General features: G+C 34.3%; 1 protein-coding gene and 1 non-coding gene across 2 annotated transcripts; one reads left to right on the forward strand and one right to left on the reverse strand.

Moving 5' to 3' along the window:
* Positions 1-21663: 21663 nt before the first annotated feature.
* On the reverse strand, positions 21664-22107 carry LOC145098312 (uncharacterized). The gene has a single exon (XM_079035952.1). It carries the CDS (start codon positions 22105-22107, stop codon positions 21664-21666), a length of 444 nt encoding a protein of 147 aa, XP_078892078.1.
* A 1149-nt stretch (positions 22108-23256) lies between these two features.
* On the forward strand, positions 23257-23363 carry LOC145049014 (small nucleolar RNA R71). Its single transcript, XR_013683136.1, has one exon. It is a non-coding gene; the product is annotated as a small nucleolar RNA R71 (small nucleolar RNA).
* The last annotated feature ends 382 nt before the right edge of the window (positions 23364-23745 follow it).

The following is a 23745-nucleotide window of genomic DNA, read 5'->3' on the forward strand; positions in this document are numbered from 1 at the left end:
TCCTCTTGCAATAGTGGACAAATATCAGTTAGATGGTCAATCTTCAGTAAAATGCCACACTATTTTTTCTCAGATACAATTCCTTTCTCTTTCTTCGGTATTAAAACTGCTTTCGTCAGTTCAAAAAATTGGGTTTCAGGAACTTGTGAATTAAGTTATTTTATACCTATTGGTTGGTCAACATACCACTTATCTTCGTTCCGATAATGCTTTGACTCAACAACTACCTTTTCTATCTGCTCCGAGATCTCAGTTGGTGTCATGTCGCCTAAAGATCCTCCACTTGAAGCATTTATCACCTTCCTTTCCATATGAGCCAAATCTTCACAAAAACAATATTAAAGTTGGTACTTGTTGATTCCGTGTTGTGGGCTCCGAACAAGTAACTATTTGAAGCATTCCCAGTATGTATGCAAAGCTTCTCTTCTTTCGTGTTTGATACCAAGGATCTCGCAACAAATGCCTGAAACTCGTGTTTCTGGAAAATACTTTTCTAAGAACAATTTCGCGAGTTCAGTACATCTAGTTATCGACCCAGGTGGGAGCTCATACAACCATTCTCTCGCTGTGTCTTGAAGTGAAAAGGGAATGCCCTTAGCTTTATCGGATCTTCTGTTATGGCGTGCATCTTTATTCCTGAACATACAACATGAAATTGGTTAAGGAATTTATGTGGGTCTTTGTTTTCTAGGCTTCTGAACGTGGCAAGGAGGTGTATCAACCCAAATGTCAACTCAAAGTTGTGGGCTTCAGGAAATGTGATGCAAAGACGCTTCTAAGTGACCTCTTGGGTGGCCCACTATCTTAGAGTTTTCTTTTCGCCCTCTATGTCACTCATAACTGATTTTGGGGATTCAGGTTCTGAAGGTTCTCGTGATTCATATTTTTTTAGAGGGTGTTGGTGAGTAAGTTTTATATAGATTATGAGAAGCTAAGGATGGAGGTTCTTTAAGAAAAGATGAAACGGTTGTTTTTGGTTCGTTTCACAAGGTACAACCTTATAGTGTGGTGATTTCTGTTGCAACTTTCTTAATCATGCAATCAACACAAGCCTGGTTATGTAAGATGTAATCTATCTAATCTTGTACTGAAAACTACTAACAAGCTCTAGTAACTTCTCTTTTACCTACTTAATTAACCAAAAGAAGCTCTTCAGTTAATCCTAACTTTTTACTAGTTTAATTAAACAAACTCTTAATCAAATCAGAAAAACAACATATAATTTGTGTGAAATTCCCAACAATATTCAATACTTCTCACAAGATTAGAAGCTTAAAAATATAAAATTTTAGTTTATATCAAATCACAACACGGAACCAATCTGGTACTTGTTACTTATTACAAGTTTATTAGAATAATTACGGATTCCATTAACTGTTTAACTAGATTGATCTAATCCTAAATTAGGTGATCATGTTAAAAAGAACTAAAATCAAACATTCATTAAGCACAAAAATGAAAAATCTAGGTAAAATCACAAACTAAACCAGATCTAATGATTGATTACGTGAAAAGTATTAATCTATCCATAACTAAAATCTAAGATTTAGTCATACATAGCTAAAAATGATCAAAACTAATAACAAGGAGGATTAACCTATTAATCCTTACTAATGTAATTGAATGAGATGATCCACAACCTTTAGATCTTCAGAAAGTGATGAAAAGTGTAGAAAATCGCTTTCAGAAGTTGTTTTCGTCATCTGGGAACGTCTAGGTTTTAAACTGATGAGAGTGGTCGAATTTATATAAAAGTCAACAACTTCTTGAGTAAGAAAAAGAAAAGAATGATCGCATTTTAGAGCAAAATGCAATATCATTTTTGGTCAAAACATCCACAAACTCCATTAATGAAGTACATTATTATTTTCTAACTTTCTAAGGTGATCGCATTTCTAGGAATCCACGATTGCATTTTTTTCTACATTCCTCATATTGAATTCTTTGTCCAACAAATCCTTGAAGCACAAATGCGATCACATTTTAGTGAGAAGCAAGATCGCATTTTTAGCAAAATGTACATTTCGGACGCAAACTCTTCAATTTCACCAAATCCAACCTAACTTTCAGCTTCCTCAAGTGTTTTACCTCCACTAAGCTCCAAATATGTATCCAAACTAGTCCCAAAAGCTCCCAAAATACTGCTTTCTTGAAATATCTTAAAACAACATAAAAACATGAGCGGGACATTATTTATACTAATGCACATGAAAAAGCATAAGAGGCAAAATGCTAATAAAAACTAAAATAAAATATGCATAAAATGACATCTAATATGGTTCGTTAGTAGAGACGCGGGGTTTATTAGCGGTTGGGCTATGAAGTGAGTTGTCAATGTTGTTGATTTGATGAGTCTTCTTCCACAATTATGTTGCCCATCGAGTGAGCTCATTTTGATTCGGTCATGTATGTGCATTGCAAAACTTTTCTTTGGTTTAAGGACATGTTAATATATGCACATAGAGGAGTCAATTTTGTTCTTTGAAAAAGGATTGTGCGGGTCTATCAAGGATATGGTGGTTTGTGGAGACCCCTTCTTTGGAGACATCTAGTGGCATATCTTTACCTATTCGGTTCGGTGGTTTAGGTTTGTACTCAAGATACAAAGTTCCATCCTACACATTTGTAGTCTCGAGGGCCCAATCTTGGACATTACAAGACCACATCTTACATGGTAGTGTCATATGTGGTATGGACTCTAATTACTTTTGCGCTTTGACTCATCTTGGTGATACGATTCTGGAATTTGGCTGTAGAGGTTTCACAAGTAAGGACACCCCCACCCAAAAAAAATCCCAAAAAGCATTGATGTGTGCCCTATTTAGCAAAATCGTCAAAGATATGGAAGTCGACATGGACATGTATGTTAGATAGAAACCATTTTTCGAGCACCCATGCTCATGATTTTCTGCTAACCATTCCTATTGATGCTTTCGACCAACATATGTATCCTCTGGAATACCGTAGAATCCTTAAATATCGCCTCATGATTCCTATATTCCCGATTGACGAGATATGTCTCGTTTGCAGCAAAGCATGTTTAGACACTTTTGGGGAACATGCAGTTCATTGTATAGAGCTCCCTGGTTTCAAATACCGATATGATGTGGTTATGGATGTTCTATTTGATGTATGTCCACATATTGGCATTTTCGTCAAGAAAGAAGAAACTATGAACTTTTTGACTCACCCGATAGATGGAAGATCTATACTCAGGCTAACTCACATTTTGGTATTTGTATGGGTAGGAGGGATGCACGCTTTTATGGATCTTAATGGGGTCTCCCCTCTCGTGAGTTTGAGGAGTGGGGGTTTCACAGCAGGTCATATTGCTTTAAAAGTCGTCGTATGCAAAATGATAAAACATGAAAATGCATGCATTGAAAATCAAAATGTATTTATACCCTTTTGAACTTGACACCTTTGGATTTTTCGAACCAGAGGTGGTGAAACTCCTCAACAGAGTTCAACGGGTCATGCATAGTAATGTTATATCTCCTAGATCCCTAGATGTTTTCAAAAGAATTAGTTCTGCAATCCAAGAAGTGCTAGCGACGCAGTTTGTCATCTGTTTGCCTACTATCAATAGATATTCAATTATTTAATGTTTTTGTAATTGTTGCTTTCAGTTTTCTAATTATATTACAGTAAATATTACCTTTTTTATTTTAGCACATTATGGTTGCAACTCTCGAGTTTGAAACGAAAAGAAAATCAATGAAATGGTAAAATAAATGGCTATTGATTTTGAAAAAACCGTAATATTTAATTTCTTTAACTTTATGTATTTTTATATTGGAGGGAAAAAGAATTAAAACTAGCATATTACAATTACACATTCCACATTTAAATAGAAAATATCGGCTGAAATAATTTGGTTATCAAAGAAGTTGTAAAGCACTTGTTCCCCTTTTTCTCCTTATCTCATGTTTAGGGAAAAAGTTACAAAAAGAAAATCTCCACAAATTTTCTTATATAATAAAACCAAATTTCAAGATATTTGAATCCCCAAAAATAAAAGATGAGATACAGTGGCACTAATATTAACACCTTTGCTTGACGTTGATGTTCAAATACTCCCTCACCATCCAAATTCCAGGCACTTTAAGTGTTTGACTTCCAATATATACGTGTTTGTTTGACAAAATAATATTTGATGAGTATTTCAATATATTATGAAACTTTTAACACAAAAGAATAGAACTCAGAAACGATGTTGTAAGCTTTTTTTAGTTATTTTTAATGAACTGTTGAATTAATATAAATTCAAATCTTACTAGAAACAGAAAACATTGCATTTTCTAGAACAATTTAAATAAAAATTGTTGAAAATTTGAAAGTAAAATAAGCAAGTTGACTTATTTTCTTTGTTCATTATTTTTGAACGGCTTCTTTGTTCTGTCGGGAACAATTTATAATGGATTTATAAGCAATATTTTCTTCTTAACACTAGGTTTAAACCCGTAAAAACCACAGTTGACAAAGAAAACATTATTAATAACTCGAAATTGTAATGACTAATCAAATATTTAGGAAAATATACAACTTTATAAAGATAGAAGTTTTGTTAGTATGTTACTTTCAAAGTACATTGTTGTTTTAGGGTTATCTTGCGATTTTTTTTAAATAGCAACTCAAATATATTTTATAGCAAGAAATAGTAATAGAAACCATTCAAGTTAATTATTAAAGTACATTGTTATATTACATTATATTCAACATATATCTGCTTAACTTTATAAAAAAATAGGAAAAAAATCACTCACAAAATAATCAAAATTTAAAATACAATTCAAAAAGGTTTACCAAACCAATATAAAAAAGTCAACATATTTATTAAACCAGACTAATTACACCGAACTTTATTTGGAATATTTTTGAAGTAAAAAAACTAATTAAACTGAAACGAAGAAAGTCATAACCGATCAATCCGATTGAATAAGTCGATGAAAGAAGAAACAAAAAGCACCTCGTTTCAACATGGGACGATATACATAAGTTTTAGACCTTGACAACACAACACAACACATATACACACACATAGTCACATATACATAGTCACATATACATAGAAAGTCTCACAACACAGTAAAATATAAATATAAAAGTAGGATGATATGATAAATGAATACAACTTATCTAAAAGAATACAATTTTCGTTACTATAAAAAATAATTCTTTCAAGACCTGTAATCATACCAATAGCCAAAATGATTTTCAAAATACAATGGTTTCATCAATATAGAAAACAATAAAGTGGTTGCAAAAAAAATTGTTGTAAAAGTATAAAAGCTTTTGTGTATTTTTCCTTTGAATAAATATCCTGAGATGAAAATTGAAAACCAAATAATCAATGTAATGAAAGAGATAAATATGAATATCATTCATAATATAAAGTTATCTTTTATGGTTAATTAATTTTTTTTACCAGCGATAGCGAATGCAATATTGGGAGTAAAAGAAAGACTATCATAGTCACCTATAAATTTATGTAAACCGACAAACACATCTGAAATTTGAACAGTAAATAGTCAGATACTATAGGTAAAAAACAAAAGAGGATTAAATATAAGGCATAACATGTGAAATTAAATAAAAATAGGCAAAATACTCCATAATTATTACATCTACAGGAGACATGTTGTCTAGGTTGATATCGATAAAAGTGTGCATAACATTCGGTCTCAATGATGTGAACCATTCGAAAACAAATGGCATATCTCCACTAGATAGACAGATTGTATAAAACAAATGGTGGCATTGGTTCCGTGCGTATGTCTCGATACAAGACTAAATATATAACATGAATGCAAAAAAAGAAACAATACTTTAACCGGTTGAAGGTTGAGTTTGGTATCTACCCTCTAAAGGGGACACCTTCAATCCAAATTAGTAATAAAACTATGCGTAACAAAGCAACAATGAAACATCATCCAAATAAATAAATAAATAAATAAATAACTTTCACCGTTGACGTTCTTCTTCATGGATAATTGTTTGATCTGGTATAATGTTATTTCAAAGTAACTGTTATTTATCGTTCGAGATTTATATGTCAGGTATAATGTTATTTCAAAGCAATAGTAAATGACTATAAGACTATAAATTCTTTAACTTCCTATTTTATCCCAATAAAAATATACGTCGACAACAACTCCACAAATCCATAAAAATGTTTAACTTTCAAGTATTTATCAAAAACTTGAACTAATTTTTTTTCAATGGGAATTCCCATTTCCTTCTGACCGCGTTATCAAGCCCTAGGTATCTATTCTTAAATCTTGATATTAGAGGGAAAGGCTATAATATTTTTTCTCTTAGGCATTTCATCAAACACCTATAAGACAGTATCATAAAAACATTAGTTTCTTAACATCTCCTATCATTAACCTGTTACAACCATAAAAAAAAAAACATTAGAGCAATAAACGTCAGCACAACATTTGACCAATTTTATATAAACTATCATAAAAACATTATTTACTTTTTAGGATGAACATATTCCAATAACAATAAATGGAACAACAACAAACAATGGCAACAAAAGTTGAAATCAGTTAGATTTTTCACATACATGTTCAGCTAGAAAAAATTAGCAGGGGTGAAAATATAGAGATGAGAAGGCTAAAGAAAATAAAAATTTGAGGGTTCTTCCTTAATCAAATAGGTGGGGAAAAACATCTAAATTGAACAGATGCGTACTTGGGTATGAATGATTGATGCTGAACAAAACCAAGACGTCGTCGAGAGAATGGAAGGTCTTTCTTATACTCCTTAATAATAAAAACCTCCACAAAACAATCATGATATGTGTAGGAAAGAATGAAATTGGGGAGAGAGGGATTTATAAAATGATATACATATTTCACATCTCCGATTTAAAGAGGGAGTTTGAGAAAATGTGGTGATCGATCCAACAGAAATTGGGGATGGAGATTTAGTATGACCAATTGATATTGAAGCACATCTAGTAAAAGTAACCCTAATTCATTTGGAAAGACAATCTGGTTCCTTAAAAGGGTGTTTGGATAAGGATAAAAGAGAGAGCTTATAGCTTATTGCTTATCGTCACCGCTATAAGCTAAGTTTAAGTGTTTGGAAAGGAAACATTAAAAATCAACTTATAGTGGTGGAGAGAAACTAAATAAGCTACTTTTGAAAAGTTTCCCCCTTTCTTAAAGCATATAGCTTATTTCTAATCCAGACACTTTTGCAAAAGCTGCTTTCTCACACTGTTATAAGCTAATAAGCTATAAATTAATTTATCCAAACACCCTCTAAATTGAATGCATTTGAAATAAGCGGGGCTTATAACTTGGGCAAGATTTAAGGATTTAAGAATAAAATATAAAAAACTAAGATAACGCGCAATTCCGATTTCAAAACAATAGAAGGGTATTTCAGTAAATAAACTTATTATGAAATGAGCAGGAAAAACATTGGGAGGTGAGCTAAGAAATTGACACGTGGCAAATTGATACTCTTTTATTAGGATAGGGATTTAAACGTTCTAGTTGGGTCAACGGATAATCCAAGCCTACACAATGTATCTAGTCGTGGCGAGGAAATAATAATCTATATTAAATTCTAAGGTTTTATCCTCAAATTTACAGCCGTATAGTGCAACAATAATTTCTTAAGAGATTCTAGGTTAGTATCACCTTTTCATATCTTATTTATTTCACACCAAAAATCAACATTTTTTTTCCTTTTTTTTTCGTCTCTCTCCCTTCAAGAATTTGCAAGAAGATAGTTCAAGAATTCTCATATCTTTTTTGTTTTCGGTTATCCTTTTTGTGTTTATCTGTTCTTCTATAGTTGATGGAACAAATGATAATATGTACTAAATTATAGGATTTTATGTTGAAGAATACATCAGTAGAGTGATGTGAAAACCATCAAGCATATAAATTCTTTTGTGCAACTTCTAGTTATGAATCTATTATCTTTAGGTAGATTTTACTTTTTATGTTCTGTTTTTATTTCACGAGATCACATGGCATTGTTCATGGTGGAACTGCACTCACTAGGCCGACAAAGTCAAGTTTATGCATGTTGAGCTCAAGATGGGTTATGTTATGAACCCTGACTAGCCTATATTCTGCTAATCTTATCCTTGAAGCTGGAAAGGAAGTAGATCGAAATGCAATTTTGATTTGGAGAGACTGTGGCTTCTGTAAAGAGAGGTAGATAACTTATGTCTTAGCCATTTAAGCATTTTCCTATCTGATAGACTCTTTCATCTATATACATAAGTCACAAATCCTAGCGAGCACTAGAAATCCTTGAAGCTTAAATTCAACTCATAAGATGAAGTGTAGAATTAAGGTGTGCTTAAAGTCTTTAACTAAATTAGTATATAATATTAATGCATAAAAGTAATGTCCTTTTTAGGTTACCCTCAAAACTAGAAATAGCTAGAAATGGTATTAGGATCGAGAGAAAATGTTTTTTTAATATGTTATATGGTTAATATATTAATTATAAATAGTTAATAATTCATTTTGATATAATGGGAAATAGTTTGAATTAATTAATTATTAATCAAAATTAATCTGGAACTAATTTGAAGATTAATTGGATTAATTAAAGGTGTAAGGTGTGAATTGTAATTGTTCAATAGTTGAACAAAAGAAGCAATTCTAGAACCATCCATCACGTGGACGGTTTTGGAGGAGTTCTAGAAGGATTAGAAGCCTCGTGGTTGTTGATATGGTAATGATTTGATTAAGATACAATTTGATTATTTTATTATTCAAATCAAGGATTATCTTGGATATTCACCAACTATAAATTTGACTCCTTGGCATGAAATTTTCATGACTAATCATACCGAGAAAGTGAAATATGAAATTCACTTATTTCTCATGTCTTTCTTTCAAGTTCTAGTGTTCTAGGGTTTTGGATGTGAACCATTAGACACATTCACACTATTGGATGTTTGATTTCCATGGAGGATTTGAAGAACTCAATAGTTAGTACATTCCAGCATATAAAACTTTATGTATTCTAATCTAGTTGATATTTGATTATACCATGATTAAATTAGGTTTTTGTATTATGTTGTAATAATGAGAAAATGCCATAGATCCTTATGTTGCATGTGCCCATAAATTGTTTATGTGAAATTCCTCTGTGAAAATAAGATTTAATGTAACCTAGAAAACTCGCCAGTGGTATTAGAGCCTAAAATTTTCTATTATATGTGCATTGGTGAATAACTTATAAATCAAAAACAGGGTTTCTGACTAACTGTTCGTCAAGCGCGTCACACCCCTATCTTGGTGCATTGCTCCCATGCCTCTAACAGTTATCTCGGGTTGTGATTTCTTTTTCGAATTGGTAGGATAATCACTAGATCTTTTTAGTTACTTTAATTGCCTAAAATCTAAAATTTTCAACTAGGTAATTGGATAAATAATAAATTCGAAATTGACGGAATAAAACTAGTATTATTTAACAAAATATTTAATTAAGATAATTGTTTAATTCATAAAAGATTTAATTTTCATTAATTAAAAGTTTTATTACAGATAATTATTAAATATTAAATAGTTTAAATGGTTAATTAAGATAAGTAAATTTAAACCCTGTATTCTTAAAATATTTTAAAATACACTCTTACATATATTTATAAGAGTACATAATATTATATGTAAAACATTAAGTCAGTCAAATCAAGGGTATGACTTGTTCACAAAGCCACACTATAAGAGAGGTATAAGGAAACAACATATAAAATGATCGTTAAATGGGTATCCTTTTCACCCACCGCTTATTTGTGTGGTGGAGGGTTGGTGGCCAAAAGGGTTTGATAGGACACTAAGAACATTAAAAAAATAATTTAAAAGTACTAGAATCTAGTTACTATAGAAAAAATGTGAAATTGTGTGCTAATCCATGAAAACACACATTGTTTCTTTGTGATATGTTAGCAGAGCATGTGTGGTTAACCGACACACTAATTTAGGACTACAAATATGAAATGATGGTAGAGACTCAAAATTTATGGTTGTTGATGGAGCATGTGTAGTTAATCGACATGTCAATGTGAGATCATAAACGACATTGAGGGTGTCATGTTGGTTTGCTTGCTTATTCACATCTTGGTTGTGATTTTCAACATCCCAATCACAAATCGAAGAGCATAATCTGAGATTAACATGCCATTTATAGTTCAATGATTCTCAAGAGATCTAGGGGTTTCATTTTTATTGAAATTGGTAAAATATTTTACATACCTAATATAGATTCGTGATTTGATTACGACATCCCTCTTCATATTACAGAACGTATATATGGATCCTATCCTTAATGTAAAATTGGGTTAATAATTAAGGATTGAATTGACTTATTTAAACTTTCTCTCTTAGGTTTGATAGAAATCCTCGTACACTTTTAAAAATCTAGCTTCTCTGTATTCTCTATCAGGAATTGTTCATTTGTTATGGGATCTTCCTCGATTTGGATATTGGGAAAGACATCCATGATGATCATATCTCAAAAATGAATAATGTGTCAATAATGGGATCTTCCTTGATTTTGATTAAGTTTTTATTCTCACAAACATGTAGATTTTTTCAAATAAGGTCTTTTGTGTCATTGTCTCTATATCATTGATATTCCAAAAAGATATTTTGTGAACATGTAAACATATGAAATGAATTTGCAATTGAGTGAAATGTTTCACCAGAAGTCAAGGCAAGAGTGATTTGAAGATCATCAAAAGTTCCTAGTTTCATGCAAGTTGAAGGTAAGAGTTGTGTATATGCTCAATGAGAAGTTACATAGAAAACCTCGAGAGTCTCAATGTTGTCCATGATAAGAGTCTTTTCAATAGAAATTGTTATTGGAAATTTCAATAGTTCTTATGATAATTTCTACTTAATTTATCATATGAATAGTTTGGGAAAAACATTGATGGAATTCTTAAACCTTCTCCAAACTGAGGAAACCTGATTGATAAGATTTCTTATCCAGTTCCAGTTATCGTCTTTCTGAATGTTGGTGGAAAGAAGAGGGATCATTCGAATCCAAAATGGAAAAGAATGTTTTCGGCCGAAACTACCCATTATCAAGGAATGGAGTTGATGTGTCCTCTATTCTACGCAATCACGATTCCAAAGAGGCAAGTTGTAATTAATGTAATTACAAGGATCACAGGAAATGAAGATTGCCCTATCTATTTTGAAGTGGTAAAGTCAAATGTTTGACTCTACATCAAGTACTTGAATATTCAAAATCTAAATACATTCAACCCATGGGTCCTTGATGCATGATGTGGTAATCACATTTGGATGGCATTATAGGATCTATATGAAATAATGTAACGCCCGCTGATTCGAGCTATATTATTAAGATATAATAAGTGATAAAACAACTTTTTGATAAAATATTATTTATGAAAAATAATCTTAATCAAAGTTATAGTGTATGTGCAAGGATTAAATAAATATAAATAATGTTGAAATTCAACTTCGTATGAAGAAGTTATGCTTCTTCGAAGTTTCGCAATTAAACCAACTTGGTTGTGCGCGTCGTAACAAGGGAATTTTTGATAAATTGTATATTAGCCTAAGTAATCTAAACGAAAGTCATACTAGTCGTAAAACCTAGAGCGTACATATAGAGAATTTCCAAATCTTACTTCGTATGAGGAACTTATGATTTTTGAAAGTTTCAAGACAATAATGCGAGTATAGAAATGAAAATTCAAATCAGTTGAGTATAAAGACAATCGAGAACGGATTTTGTATAAAAAAGATATGAACTTTAAACGGAGATTAGCGGTCTAAGACTTCTAAAATAATAAATAAAAATCAGCGTGAGAAGTAGCCGACGAAGTTTAAATGAAAGTTGTAGATCTCGTCGATAGCTAAACGTAGATATAAATAACATCGAAATCAGAGCTTGTATGAAGAAGATACGAATTTCTAAAGATTTGTAAATTTAACACTTTGTTTTTCGTCGCCTTATTATAATTGTATTAAAAAAGCTAAAGAGAAAAGTAAATAAGTAACAACAACAACAACAATAATAATGCAAATTGACTTAAACAACTTCTAAATAGTTATTATGTATTTTATTTGAAACAACTGCATCCACGGATTTTTCTTTTTAAATATTCATCGAACAAAATAATAAATGTTTATTATATGCATTTATAAGCCAAAATTACGTTATGTTTAACATACTAGCCAAAATGTTAGTTGCTAACTTATAAGGTTTTTTTTGGTACGTCATAATGGTGTACCCGGAGTTGTGAATTGGCCTAATAAAGGCGTGCCCATAACATACCAACAAGAAAGAAGTAACGAACATCGTTGTCGTTCGAAAGCAAACCATACCGACCCAAAAGTTACAGATCAGCCTAGAAAATGACTAAAGGCGATTGTCCAAGATATTTAACTGTAAGGTAATATTGTTATATAACAGATAATACGCCAAAAGCAAGCATATCCCTAAAGTCCCGCAATCACAAGATTGCAACGATAATAAAATAATTAACCGGTACTAAGGATATAGTTGTCTTTACCCAGGTAATAAGCATCATCGGGTAAAACATTGCACCAAACCCAGTTCATTTTCTGACAAAAAACATCAACAATAGAAGAAGGGTAAGAAAAAAGAGGAACCTTAGAACTCTTTGCAATTTATATTTACATCATCAATAACAACATCTGACTTACGCATCGGAGAGCAAAATCGGGTTCCAACCCTCCATATGGCTTCCTAACCTATTTGTTGTTCCATTTTTCCGCGGGTCTTTATGAGTGCCCATTGGCTGGAATAGCCATGTACAGTGTATTCAGAAGACCACGTAACAATACTCACAGCTAGCTGATAAGCTAGCTTGTTTTTTTGAGTGTTTTTAAGTTATCATGTTTAGCAAGTTAAAAAGTAACTTAAAAAGTTAGGTTATAATCTAGCTTTTTGAAAGCTACTTAGGTTGTGCTTGTCTCATCACAACTAACTGATAAGCTAACTTATTTTCAAGATTTTTTAAGTTGTTATGTTTGGTGTGACGACCGTCAAAATTCAATTCGGTTCTAGATTTGACTAAAATTTGTTGCACGTGTAGGAATGACACATGCCAGCTTTAGTAGCTAGAGAATAAATCTTAACCTACTTGAAACTTGGAAATAGTTAGAAACGAGGGATAGTGAACATAGATTTCACATTGATATGTGATGTGTGTAAAACGCACTAGTTTTAATCCTATTACTCCAAGCACCAATTAAAGACACGAAAGGCAGTGAACCTATCGATTAATAGTATAGTTCAAGCAAGTAGGGTATCGAACACAGGGAACGGTAACAATCAAATTAAATACTAGTATTATCTAATTAAAAACAATTAATGAAAGGGGGGGGGTTCTCTAGTTTTGCAAGACTAGAAACTTAAACAAGCACTTTAAAACTCAAACAAAGACAATTAACAACTAAGAAGAACAAGAAAGGACAACTAGATTCAATGATAAAAGAGACTTATGTTCAGATTTGATTTACTTATTCCTATGGTTGATTTCGTGGTAAGTGCAATGAATTAATATGTCAATGGTCACCGATTCCTAATGTGATTGGGTTCATGTTCATTATTACAAATCCTTTATTAGACAAGTTAGTTTAAACAGTGATCAAGTGATTAAATTAACAAGTTTCCTACTGTTTAGTTCGTATCAAGTAAGACTTATAGTAATAATTAATCAAATTTGTTCAATTCAATCAATTCATGTATGGTTGTTCATCACACATGCTTACACATTGATTTACATTTTTCCTAGTTAACCCTAGTTTCATATTCACTATTCCTAGGCTTAAAATCTTGTTTTCACAAAACTATAAGAATCAAGTAATCAAGAAGATATTCATGCAACTAAATCACTTATTTGTTAACTTGAAACATTTATCATCAATACATAAGGATCTTAAATAAGCTTAACAAGATGAATAACCAAATTAATATCAATTCAACCACTCAATCAAACCATGTTCATAAGATTATCTCATCCAACAGAAGTAAAAAGCTATTAGCTCATATCTACAGCAAGTAATAACCTAATTTCAAAACCTAATGATTCAAACATGGTTCAAAGCAAAGATCAATAAAAGAAGAATGATTATTTGCCTTTGATTCTCTTTGAAATTGTTTCTTGTGTTGAAATCTCGAAAACAGCAGCTCCAAGAACCCCTCTGATCTTCAAAAGTCGCAGCTAGCCTCCAACAAATGTTAGGTTTTCGAGCATAGAAGATATCTATTTATAGTTACCAAAAATCGATCCAACTCGTCGACTTTTTTAGAATAACTCGACGAGTCTTTTCAGTAATTCGCGTATATAGCGTGTACGGCAAGGCATCCTTAAATCGAGAATATTCTGACCAACTCGTCGAGTTTGTGCTATTAACTCGTCGAGTTCCTTCTCTTTTTTTTTCAGCTTATTTCTTTAATCTTTAATCTCCAAGCTTCCAATTACCCAATCCTCTTCCTTTTTCACCCAAGCATGTCTTTTTTTGCTGAAATTGAAATATTAAGCTAATTAAGTACTTTTTGCCCATAAAATGATATAAAATCAACAATAATTAGTAAGATAATTAATGATTTCTATGAATAAATAAGCCCATATCAAAATACCCCACACTTGACTTTTGCTTGCCCCAAACAAAACTGAATTTTATCACACCAATATCATATAAGACAATCATAATCGAACCCAACCATTATGCCAAGACCGCAACGCATGCATTTGTGTCTAAATTTTTTCCTAAGGACCCCCCTCAATTCTAAATACTTACAATCCTCATAAACACTCGCCCACTTCTTTTGAACAATGCTCATTTTATGCATCCCTCCGAATCCATCCCCAGAAAACTTTTTTAACCTCAAGTCATTTTTTGTTAAATCCCCAAGCACACATATGATAAAATAACCTAGAAAAGAAATTTACAAATATAAAACACATACAACTTTTGATTGAATCTTTTATACTTTGTAGCTTTTCTTCGTGATATTCTTCTTTGTCTTCATAGCTTTGTAGATTCCTTATTCAAACAATTCATCACTCTTTTTTTTCAACGCACTTTTTCCACTCAAAACTAAAAACCTAGAAAAACATATGCTTAAGCAAGGGAATTTAACTTCATCCTTTATTAGTTAAAGGCATTAGTCTAGTGTGCAATGACTACTTAAGTTTTCCTGGATACATTTCAAGTACACGATGCTAAACACATTGCGATCCTCAAACTAAGCAAGGTTGTGTTTTTGTCCCATGATTTCACTAGAATAAAGGGGGCCACAAATGCAATATAACGTATGTTGGCTCAACTAAACATTTAGGTTCTCATAGAATCATCAAACACAATACTAGCATGGAATCCTAATTGCTTTACCAAAATTTTCTAAATTAGGCCTAGCATATTTTTTTTTCAAACCAAGGATTCTAATATTTTTTTTAAATGTAATCAACCCCCTATCCCACACTTAAATTATGCAATGTCCTCATTGCATGTTATGCATGATAAAGAGAATAAATGTAAAGAGAAAATTAGAACAAACTCCCCTGGGATAGAAGTTGCAAGGTTGATATTCTTCTTTTGAGCTCCTTCTTCAGCTAACTTTAGACATGGGAACAGCTCATCCACGCCTTGGGTGTGAAATCTCGTGTGGTTAGGCTCCCAAAATATAGAGGAAAAAGGGTCTTGGAAATGCTCGGAAAATAAACGTTAATAGTACAGCTAATTGCCTCCATAGAATGCAATCAAATCACCAACTCAAAGGTAAGAGAAAGAGTAACTCTTCAAGTTAAATCGATAAAAGTGACACTGTCGGGTTTTTCCAAAGGAACTCGTCGAGTTTAGTTAGGGAACTCGACGAGTTTTGTTTACTGACTGAACAAAATATACACCAACTTCATTTTCGTTTATGGATTTGAAGGAAATGATTATGGAAATATTTCCCTTCATTCTTCTTTAGCGAAAGCACATCTTTTCAGTCATTTTTTCACCGATTTTGCGAATAGACTTAATTCTCCCACTCTTCTTGTTTTGGACTTGATCTCACATTATACCCCTCACGCTATATTCTTTCATTCTATCCCTCAACTTATATTCTGAAAATGACAAAAGAAACACACACAAAGTAATAAAAGGAAAATACACTAATAAAATCCTAAATTACTAGAAGTTTAAACATAAAATAAAAACACATCAAACAAACAAAAATAAAAATAATTCAAACAAGCTAAACAAAATAAAAGAAAAGGAAAGGATAATTAATCTCCATATCCACTTTCTTCTCCTCCAAACCCGCTTCTTCCGGCTCCACTTTGGCGCATACTCCATCTCTCACTCCAATTCCTCACATAAGGATAATCTGGTTCATCTTCCATCCTTGGAATATTCATATGAGTCATCATATGAGCTGAATTCATATGTCCATAATTCAAACTTCTTGCTAACTCATCTGGAAACGCCCTTAGGTCAACATTATAAGGATCCATAGAAGCTCACCATTTATTGGAATGACGGGAGGATCTTCTTGCATATGTGCTTGTCGTGGACGAACCCGCCTCCCCGGTTGTTCCGGTAACACCGCATCATTCACACCTGGAATACTAACATTGCCCCCACCGTAATCGTCAATAATTTTAGCCCTCCTATAAAGAAGATGACTAAACGTCGGTTGTGGCACCATTGTTAATTGATATCCAACCCTCCCTTCAAGGATTCCATAAGACCTTGCCAATTTAGTTATGAACATTCCACCACATATTCTTGAAGTTGTTTTTTCCCTTCAAGGATTCCATAAGACCTTGCCAATTTAGTACTTTGCTAAGCAATATGGAATATTACAAAATGTGTTAGGTGTAAGAATACACCATAGAAAGAAAACATCTCGGCTTTTCACTTTATCATCATCTCTTCTCATGTTGATGGAACTTGCAATAAGGCGGTGAATAAGACGATGAATAGGTGATTGGATACTTGCTTCTTGAGCCGCGGATGGGATATAAACTCCATTGGCATTTGTGTTTCACCACCTCGCTGCATCCTCACCAGTTGGAAAATCCTTGTGACAATTTTCCAAAAAGATCCCAAAAGCTTCCGTCATTGTTACATTTTGTTCATATAAACCCATTCGCCATGCTAGCTCCCCCATACTACATTCCCTAAACTCACCTCCAAGCATAAAAGTAAGAACATTTGTATCAAAATAATCTTCACCCCCATGGAATTCGATAGTAGAATAAAACTCCCAACATAATTCCTTCTATACCGACTCTTGAATTCGGAAAAGTCTCCTGCATGCATCACATGTAATTCTTACTCCATCTTGAATGAAAACCTTAGTGAGATAAGGATTCATCTCTCCAACCAAACCCATTAATCTAGACAAGACCAATCTAATTCATTTGGAAAGTAAAACTCCCTCTTTTTCAGTTTCTCCAATTTCTTTTTCCATGCTAACAAAGTGGATTTTGGACAAATTTGTGGAAAATCAAGCCAAGTAAAACTCCTTTGACTTCCTTCAGAACTTTGGCACCTGTTTCTTGACATGATTCTGCAAAACCAAAAATCACAGAAAACCAAACAAACATAGAGAATGTTAACAAAAACGAATTTGTATCACAGGGTTATGAACTCGTCGAGTTTTGAAGGAGGTCCAAAAAAAAAAAACTTCTGATTCAATCTCTAACTCCGTTTAATACAAAGATTACTTCAGGGGTTTCTCTAGGATAGAAGAATAAGCAAGAATCCATGGAAAGAATTAGCAAAAACATCCTAATTTAGTCCAAATCGAAGTCCTAATGCTAGTATGAAAACTCAAAATCGGGTTTTTAAATCAAATTGGGCCATGTATCTACTAAAAATTGGGACTTTAACAAGAATAATGAGAAAAAAACTTACCTTGAGAAGAGATTGGGAAGAAGAATCACAAAAAAATTGAAGAACTTGCTTGGGAGGACTTTGTCGGCCGACGTGGGGAAGAAGTCGAGGGGGAAATGGTTTTATCTTCTAGGGTAAAAACCCAATTTCCAGTAATATATATATATATATATATATATATATATATATATATATATATATATATATATTCGGAAATAAATAGAAACTCGCGATTTTTAAAATGGACTCGTCGAGTTTTGTCTCAGAGCTCGACGAGTTTTGCTTTCTATATGAAAAGAAAATTTGTTTTTTTTTTTAACAACACAACGCCCCACACTCAACTTTGATAATCCTCCCAGCAATCATTTAAGTAAAATTGGAAGATAAAGACTGATATTCCTACTAAAAACACACAAAATAAAATAAATGACTAAAAGGAAAAAAAAACAGCAAACTCAATTGTCGGGTTGCCTCCCGCAAGCGCTTCTTTTTGAGGAGTCTTTAGCTGGACTCCTTCCCGCCCTACGTTGTAGCGGTTGCCTCCAAATCGAGTCCTTCTTCAATTTTGGCTTCCTTGGGCCTGCCTTCCTCATACCACTTAATTCTATACCCATTTACCTTAAAACTTATCCCATCTTTATTCCACAATTCAACTACTCCATATGGAAAACATGCTTAATTGTGAAGGGTCCGGTCCAACGAGTGTGTAATTTTCCCAAAAAAAGTTTGAGTCTTGAATTATATAAAAGTACTCTTTTCCCTTCTTCAAACTCCTTATTGCCCTTCAATCTCGCATCATGCCATTTTTTTGTCTTATCCTTATAAATCAATGAGTTAGTGTAAGCCTCGTTTCTTAATTCCTCCACGGCATTCATTTGCAAGAGTTGATTGGCACACAACTCATTAGGAGTAAAATTACATGTTTTCAAAGCCCAATAGGCTTTGTGCTCCAACTCTACTACTAGATGACAGTTTTTTCCATAAACCAATCTATAAGGTGTGGTTCCAATAGGCGCCTTGAATGCAGTCCTAAATGCCCATAGTGCATCGTCTAACTTATTTGCCCAATCTTTCCTATGACTGCCTACCGACCTTTCCAAAATTCTTTTGAGGGCTCTATTCGTTATCTTGGTTTGCTCATTCGTTTGCGGATGATAGGGTGTTGAAAATCTATGGCGTACACCATATATTTGCAATACCTTTGCTAGTTGTTCATTGGAAAAAGGGGCCCCCCTATCGCTTATCAACGCCTTTGGTACTTCAAACCTAGAAAATAATTTCTTCAAAAACTTCACCACCACCCTCGCATCATTTGTCGGTAGCGCTTGCGCCTCTGCCCACTTTGAAACATGATCTACCGCCACAAGTATGTATTTGTGCCCCTTTGATGATGGAAATGGTCCTATGAAATCTATACCCCACACATCAAAAACTTCACACACTTGGATGCTTCTTTGAGGCATTTCATTCCTTGTAGAAATATTTCCTGATCTCTGGCACGCATCATACACTCTCATATAGGTAGCAACATCCTTGAAAATTATGGGCCAATAGAATCCTGCATCAAACACCTTCTTAGCAGTGTATTGAACTCCATGATGTCCTCCTGCAGACCCATTGTGGAAATGTTCTAGAATGTCGCGGATCTCCTTGCCAAAACACACATCTTTTGATGATTCCGTCTGCACAACTCCTAAAAAGGTATGGCTCATCCCAGAAATAATATTTAATTTCTGAAACGAGTTTCTTTTTCTGCTGATGAGTTAGCCCTTTTGGAAGAACGTCCCCAGCCAAAAAGTTTGCAATGTCTGCATACCATGGTTCTTCTCCCATGATCACCATCAAGTATTCTTCTGGAAAACTATCCCCAATACCCTTGTTGTTAGACTTATCCCTTTCTGGATTCTCCAATCGTGAAAGATGGTCGGCCGCTACATTCTCCATTCCTTTCTTGTCCTTGATCTCGATGTCAAATTCTTAAAGTAATAACACCCACCGGATCAACCTGGGTTTCGCGTCATGCTTAGCAAACAAAAATTTAATTGCAGAATGATCAGTAAAAATAGTGGTTTTAGACAATATAAGATAAGGACGAAATTTATCAAAAGCATAGACCACGGCCAATAATTCTTTTTTAGTTGTGGTGTAGTTTTCTTGGGCCGGATTTAATGTCTTGCTAGCATAATAAATTGGTTGAAAATGTTTATCAACTCTTTGACCAAACACCACACCCAAGGCAAAATCACTTGCATCACACATTATTTCAAATGGTAAATTCTAATTCGGGGCGATAATGATCGGGGTGTTAGTTAATTTTTCCATCAATATTTCAAATGCATTGAAACATTCTTTTGAGAAATTAAAAGGTTCATCTTTTAAATGAAGCTGAGTTAAAGGTCGAGTTATTTTAGAAAAGTCTTTTATAAAACGACGGTAAAAACCCGCATAACCTAAAAAACTCCTAACGCCCTTCACATTGGTTGGTGGTGGTAATTTAGCAATGGTGTCACTTTTTTTCTCGATCCACCTCAATCCCTGCCTTGGACACTTTATGACCTAAGACAATGCCTTCTTTAACCATGGAGTGGCATTTTTCCTAATTCAAAACTAAATTGGTCTTTTCACACCTAGGAAGCATTAAGTCAAGGTTAGTAAGACAATCATTAAAAGAAGAACCAAAAATAGAAAAATCATCCATGAATACTTCCATAAACTTTTCCAGCATATCGTGAAATATTGTCGTCATGCATCGCTGAAAAGTAGCAGGTGCATTGCATAACCCAAAAGGCATGCGTCGGTATGCAAACGTTCTACTTAGGCAAGTGAACGTGGTATTCTCTTGATCATTCGGGTCGATCGGTATTTGGAAATAAGCTGAAAACCCATCTAAAAAACAGTAATAGCAATGACCGGATAATCTCTCAAGCATTTGATCAATAAAGGGTAAAGGTAAATGGTCCTTGCAAGTAGCATCGTTTAGCTTTCGATAATCGATGCATACTCGCTAACCGGTTACCGTTCGTGTAGGAATAAGCTCGTTCTTTTCGTTCGCCACAACTTTCATCCCTACTTTCTTTGGTACTACTTGAACGGGCTCACCCATGGACTATTAGAAATTGAATAAATGATCCCCACATCCAAAAGCTTTACCACCACTTCTTGCATATTTGGGTTCAATCGCCTTTGTTGTTGCACGACTGGCTTTGATCCTTCTTCAAGATTTATTTTATGAGAGCAATAAGAAGGATTTATTCCCTTTATATCTGTGATTTTCCATGCAATGGCGTTCTTCCTTTTCTTCAAAACCTTGACTAATTGATCTTTTTCGATTTGGGTAAGATCTGATGCAATGATCAGGGGCTTCTGCTCACCCTCCTCGAGAAATGCGTACTCTAAATGTTCCAGTAACGTTTTTAGCTCCATTTGTGTGCTCTGTTTACTAAACACGTCGAGTTCTGGAAGGAAAATCATCGAGTTTAGATAAAAAAAAAAATTCCCCAGATCGCGATTTTACCTCACAACTCGTCGAGTTATTTCTATTAACTCGTCGAGTTTCCTGTTCAGCAGTTTTTATTAGTTCTTCGTATTCTGATTCTTCGAGAAGTCTTTCTAGCCCCTTCAAATCTCTCTCAGCATCAAACTCATCTTCTAGAGTCAAATTATGTTTACTTGTTTCGTCTTCTCTCCATTCTTCTAATAATTCTTCCAAGGTATCCACCGAAAAAGCCATGTCATCACTAAACTTCGAATGTCTCATGGCTTGATCCACTCCAAAAATAACTTAATCTTCTCCCACCCGAAGCGTAAGCTTTGAGTCTCGTATGTCGACTATGGCACCCGCGGTATTTGAAAATGGTCTTCTGAGGATTATTGGTACTTCATGATCCTCCTCCATATCTAGCACAATGAAATCTGCTGGGAAGACAAACTTATCGACTTTTACCAATAAATCTTCACATATACCTCTCGGGAATGTCCCCGCCTTGTTTGCTAAGTGAATCGCCATTCGAATTGGTCTTAGCTCCGGAAGGTTTAGCTTCTTAAAGAAAGAATATGGCATGAGGTTCACACTTGCCCCCGAATCGGATAATGCATAGCTAGTGGCTAAATTCCCGAATTGGCAAGGAATGGTTAGGCTACCCGGATCACCCATCTTCTTTGGCAGTTTGTTTAACATTGTGGCTGACCAGTTCTCATTTAGGACTACCTTGGATGCTTCCTCCATCTTCATTCTATATTTGAGAAGTTCTTTTAGGGACTTGGCATATTTTGGCATTTGTGTGGCTGCTTCGATGAAAGGGATGTTGATTTGCAAGGCCTTTATGTGCTCCAGGAACTTTTGGTAGTCTTCATTCTGCTTCTCTTGTCAAGCTCGGCCCAAGAATGGTAGTGGTGGCTTATATGGCTCAGCTTTTGACTTATTTTTCTCATCAGGTATGGAACTCGTCGAGTTTTTGTCTAGAACTCGACGAGTTTTTTCTACTGTTTGCGATTCCGGGTTTTCTTGATCCTTTTATTTTACCTCCTTCGGATCTTTACTTGGGATTGGAGTCAGAGGTGTGACTATCTTCCCACTCCTTGTTGTCACTATGTTAATGTGTGCTCCCTTTGGATTTTTCTCGGTATCGCTCAGGAGTCTGCCCGGTGTTCTTTCGTTGAATTGTTTGGCAAGTTGCCCGAGTTGTTTTTCAATATTTAATATTGAAGCTTGTTGATTATGGAGTAGAGATTGTTGATCCATCATCATTGCTTGGTGCCCCCTTCATCATCTTTTGTTGATCTCTAATGGCCACATCGGACTCATCATGCCTTTTTTCGAAAGCATTAACAAATCTGGCTAACATAGCTTCAAGATTCGTCTTCTTCTCTTACACTGGTTCTTCTTTTTGATAAAATCTGCATGACTTTTGCCTAAACTTCTCCTCATTTGCCTTTTTGTACTCGTCGTAGGGAAGCCACTCCTTCTTGGGCTTTAGCCAATCATCTTCAAATCTATCGCCACTTGAGTAACAAACTTGTGCCTTCCGGTTGCCGTTCACATCAAGATCGCAATCCTTAGTAAGATGGGGACTGCTACAAATTGTCACAACCCACCCTAATGGAATGGATGGATTGGTCCATCTTTTTCATCCTACGATCCATACTTTCTAGTTTGGCCATCATTGTCACCATGTCATCGGAAACTGAGTTAACCACGCCTCTAGTTGTATCGTTCCTTGGATTATGGTACTCCCTTGAATGTTTGGAGAATTCTTCTACCAATGTTTTAATGACGGCTGGTGCTTTCTTCGTGAGGGGTCCTTGGGAATCGAGTAATTGCCTAGTTGTGACGTTCACACCATCATAAAAAATGGAAACCTCTTGGTTCACGTTTAGGTCATTTTGAGGGAAATTTCTTATCAACCCCTTATATCTCTCCCACGCCTCATAGAGTGATTCTTCTGGCAATTGCTCAAAGTTGGCAATTGCTTTCTTCAATTTTGCAATCTTGGAAGGTGGAAAAAACTTGTCAATGAACTCTTTGCGCATCTTTTACCATGTTGTAATGGATCCGGGGGGTAAAGATTTCAACCATTCCTTCGCGGCTCCTTTGAATGTAACCGATAACATCCGAAGCAAAACGGTATCACGAGGTACATTTGGCATGTGGAAATAGTCAACAATGTCCATAACTTCTTCAATATGCTTATAAGCATCTTCGTGCTCCTTTCCATAGAATGAAATGTCTTTTAGTTGTGCGAGTATGTGACCCTTCAGCTCAAAGTTGGTGGTAGCTGGGATTGTTGGTTGCACGGGTCCTGGCCCAGTACCATCTCTTATGCGCTTTTTGTAATCTACCATTGGTATTTCGGCGATGTCGGCC

This window comes from Lactuca serriola, chromosome 4, assembly GCF_051521515.1.
Source record: "Lactuca serriola cultivar US96UC23 chromosome 4, Lser_US96UC23_V15, whole genome shotgun sequence".
NCBI classification, from domain to species: Eukaryota; Viridiplantae; Streptophyta; class Magnoliopsida; order Asterales; family Asteraceae; genus Lactuca; species Lactuca serriola.

Excerpts from the sequence above, each read along its gene's own strand:
- LOC145098312 (XM_079035952.1), bottom strand. The coding sequence starts at position 22,107 with ATGGAGGAAGCATCCAAGGTAGTCCTAAATGAGAACTGGTCAGCCACA.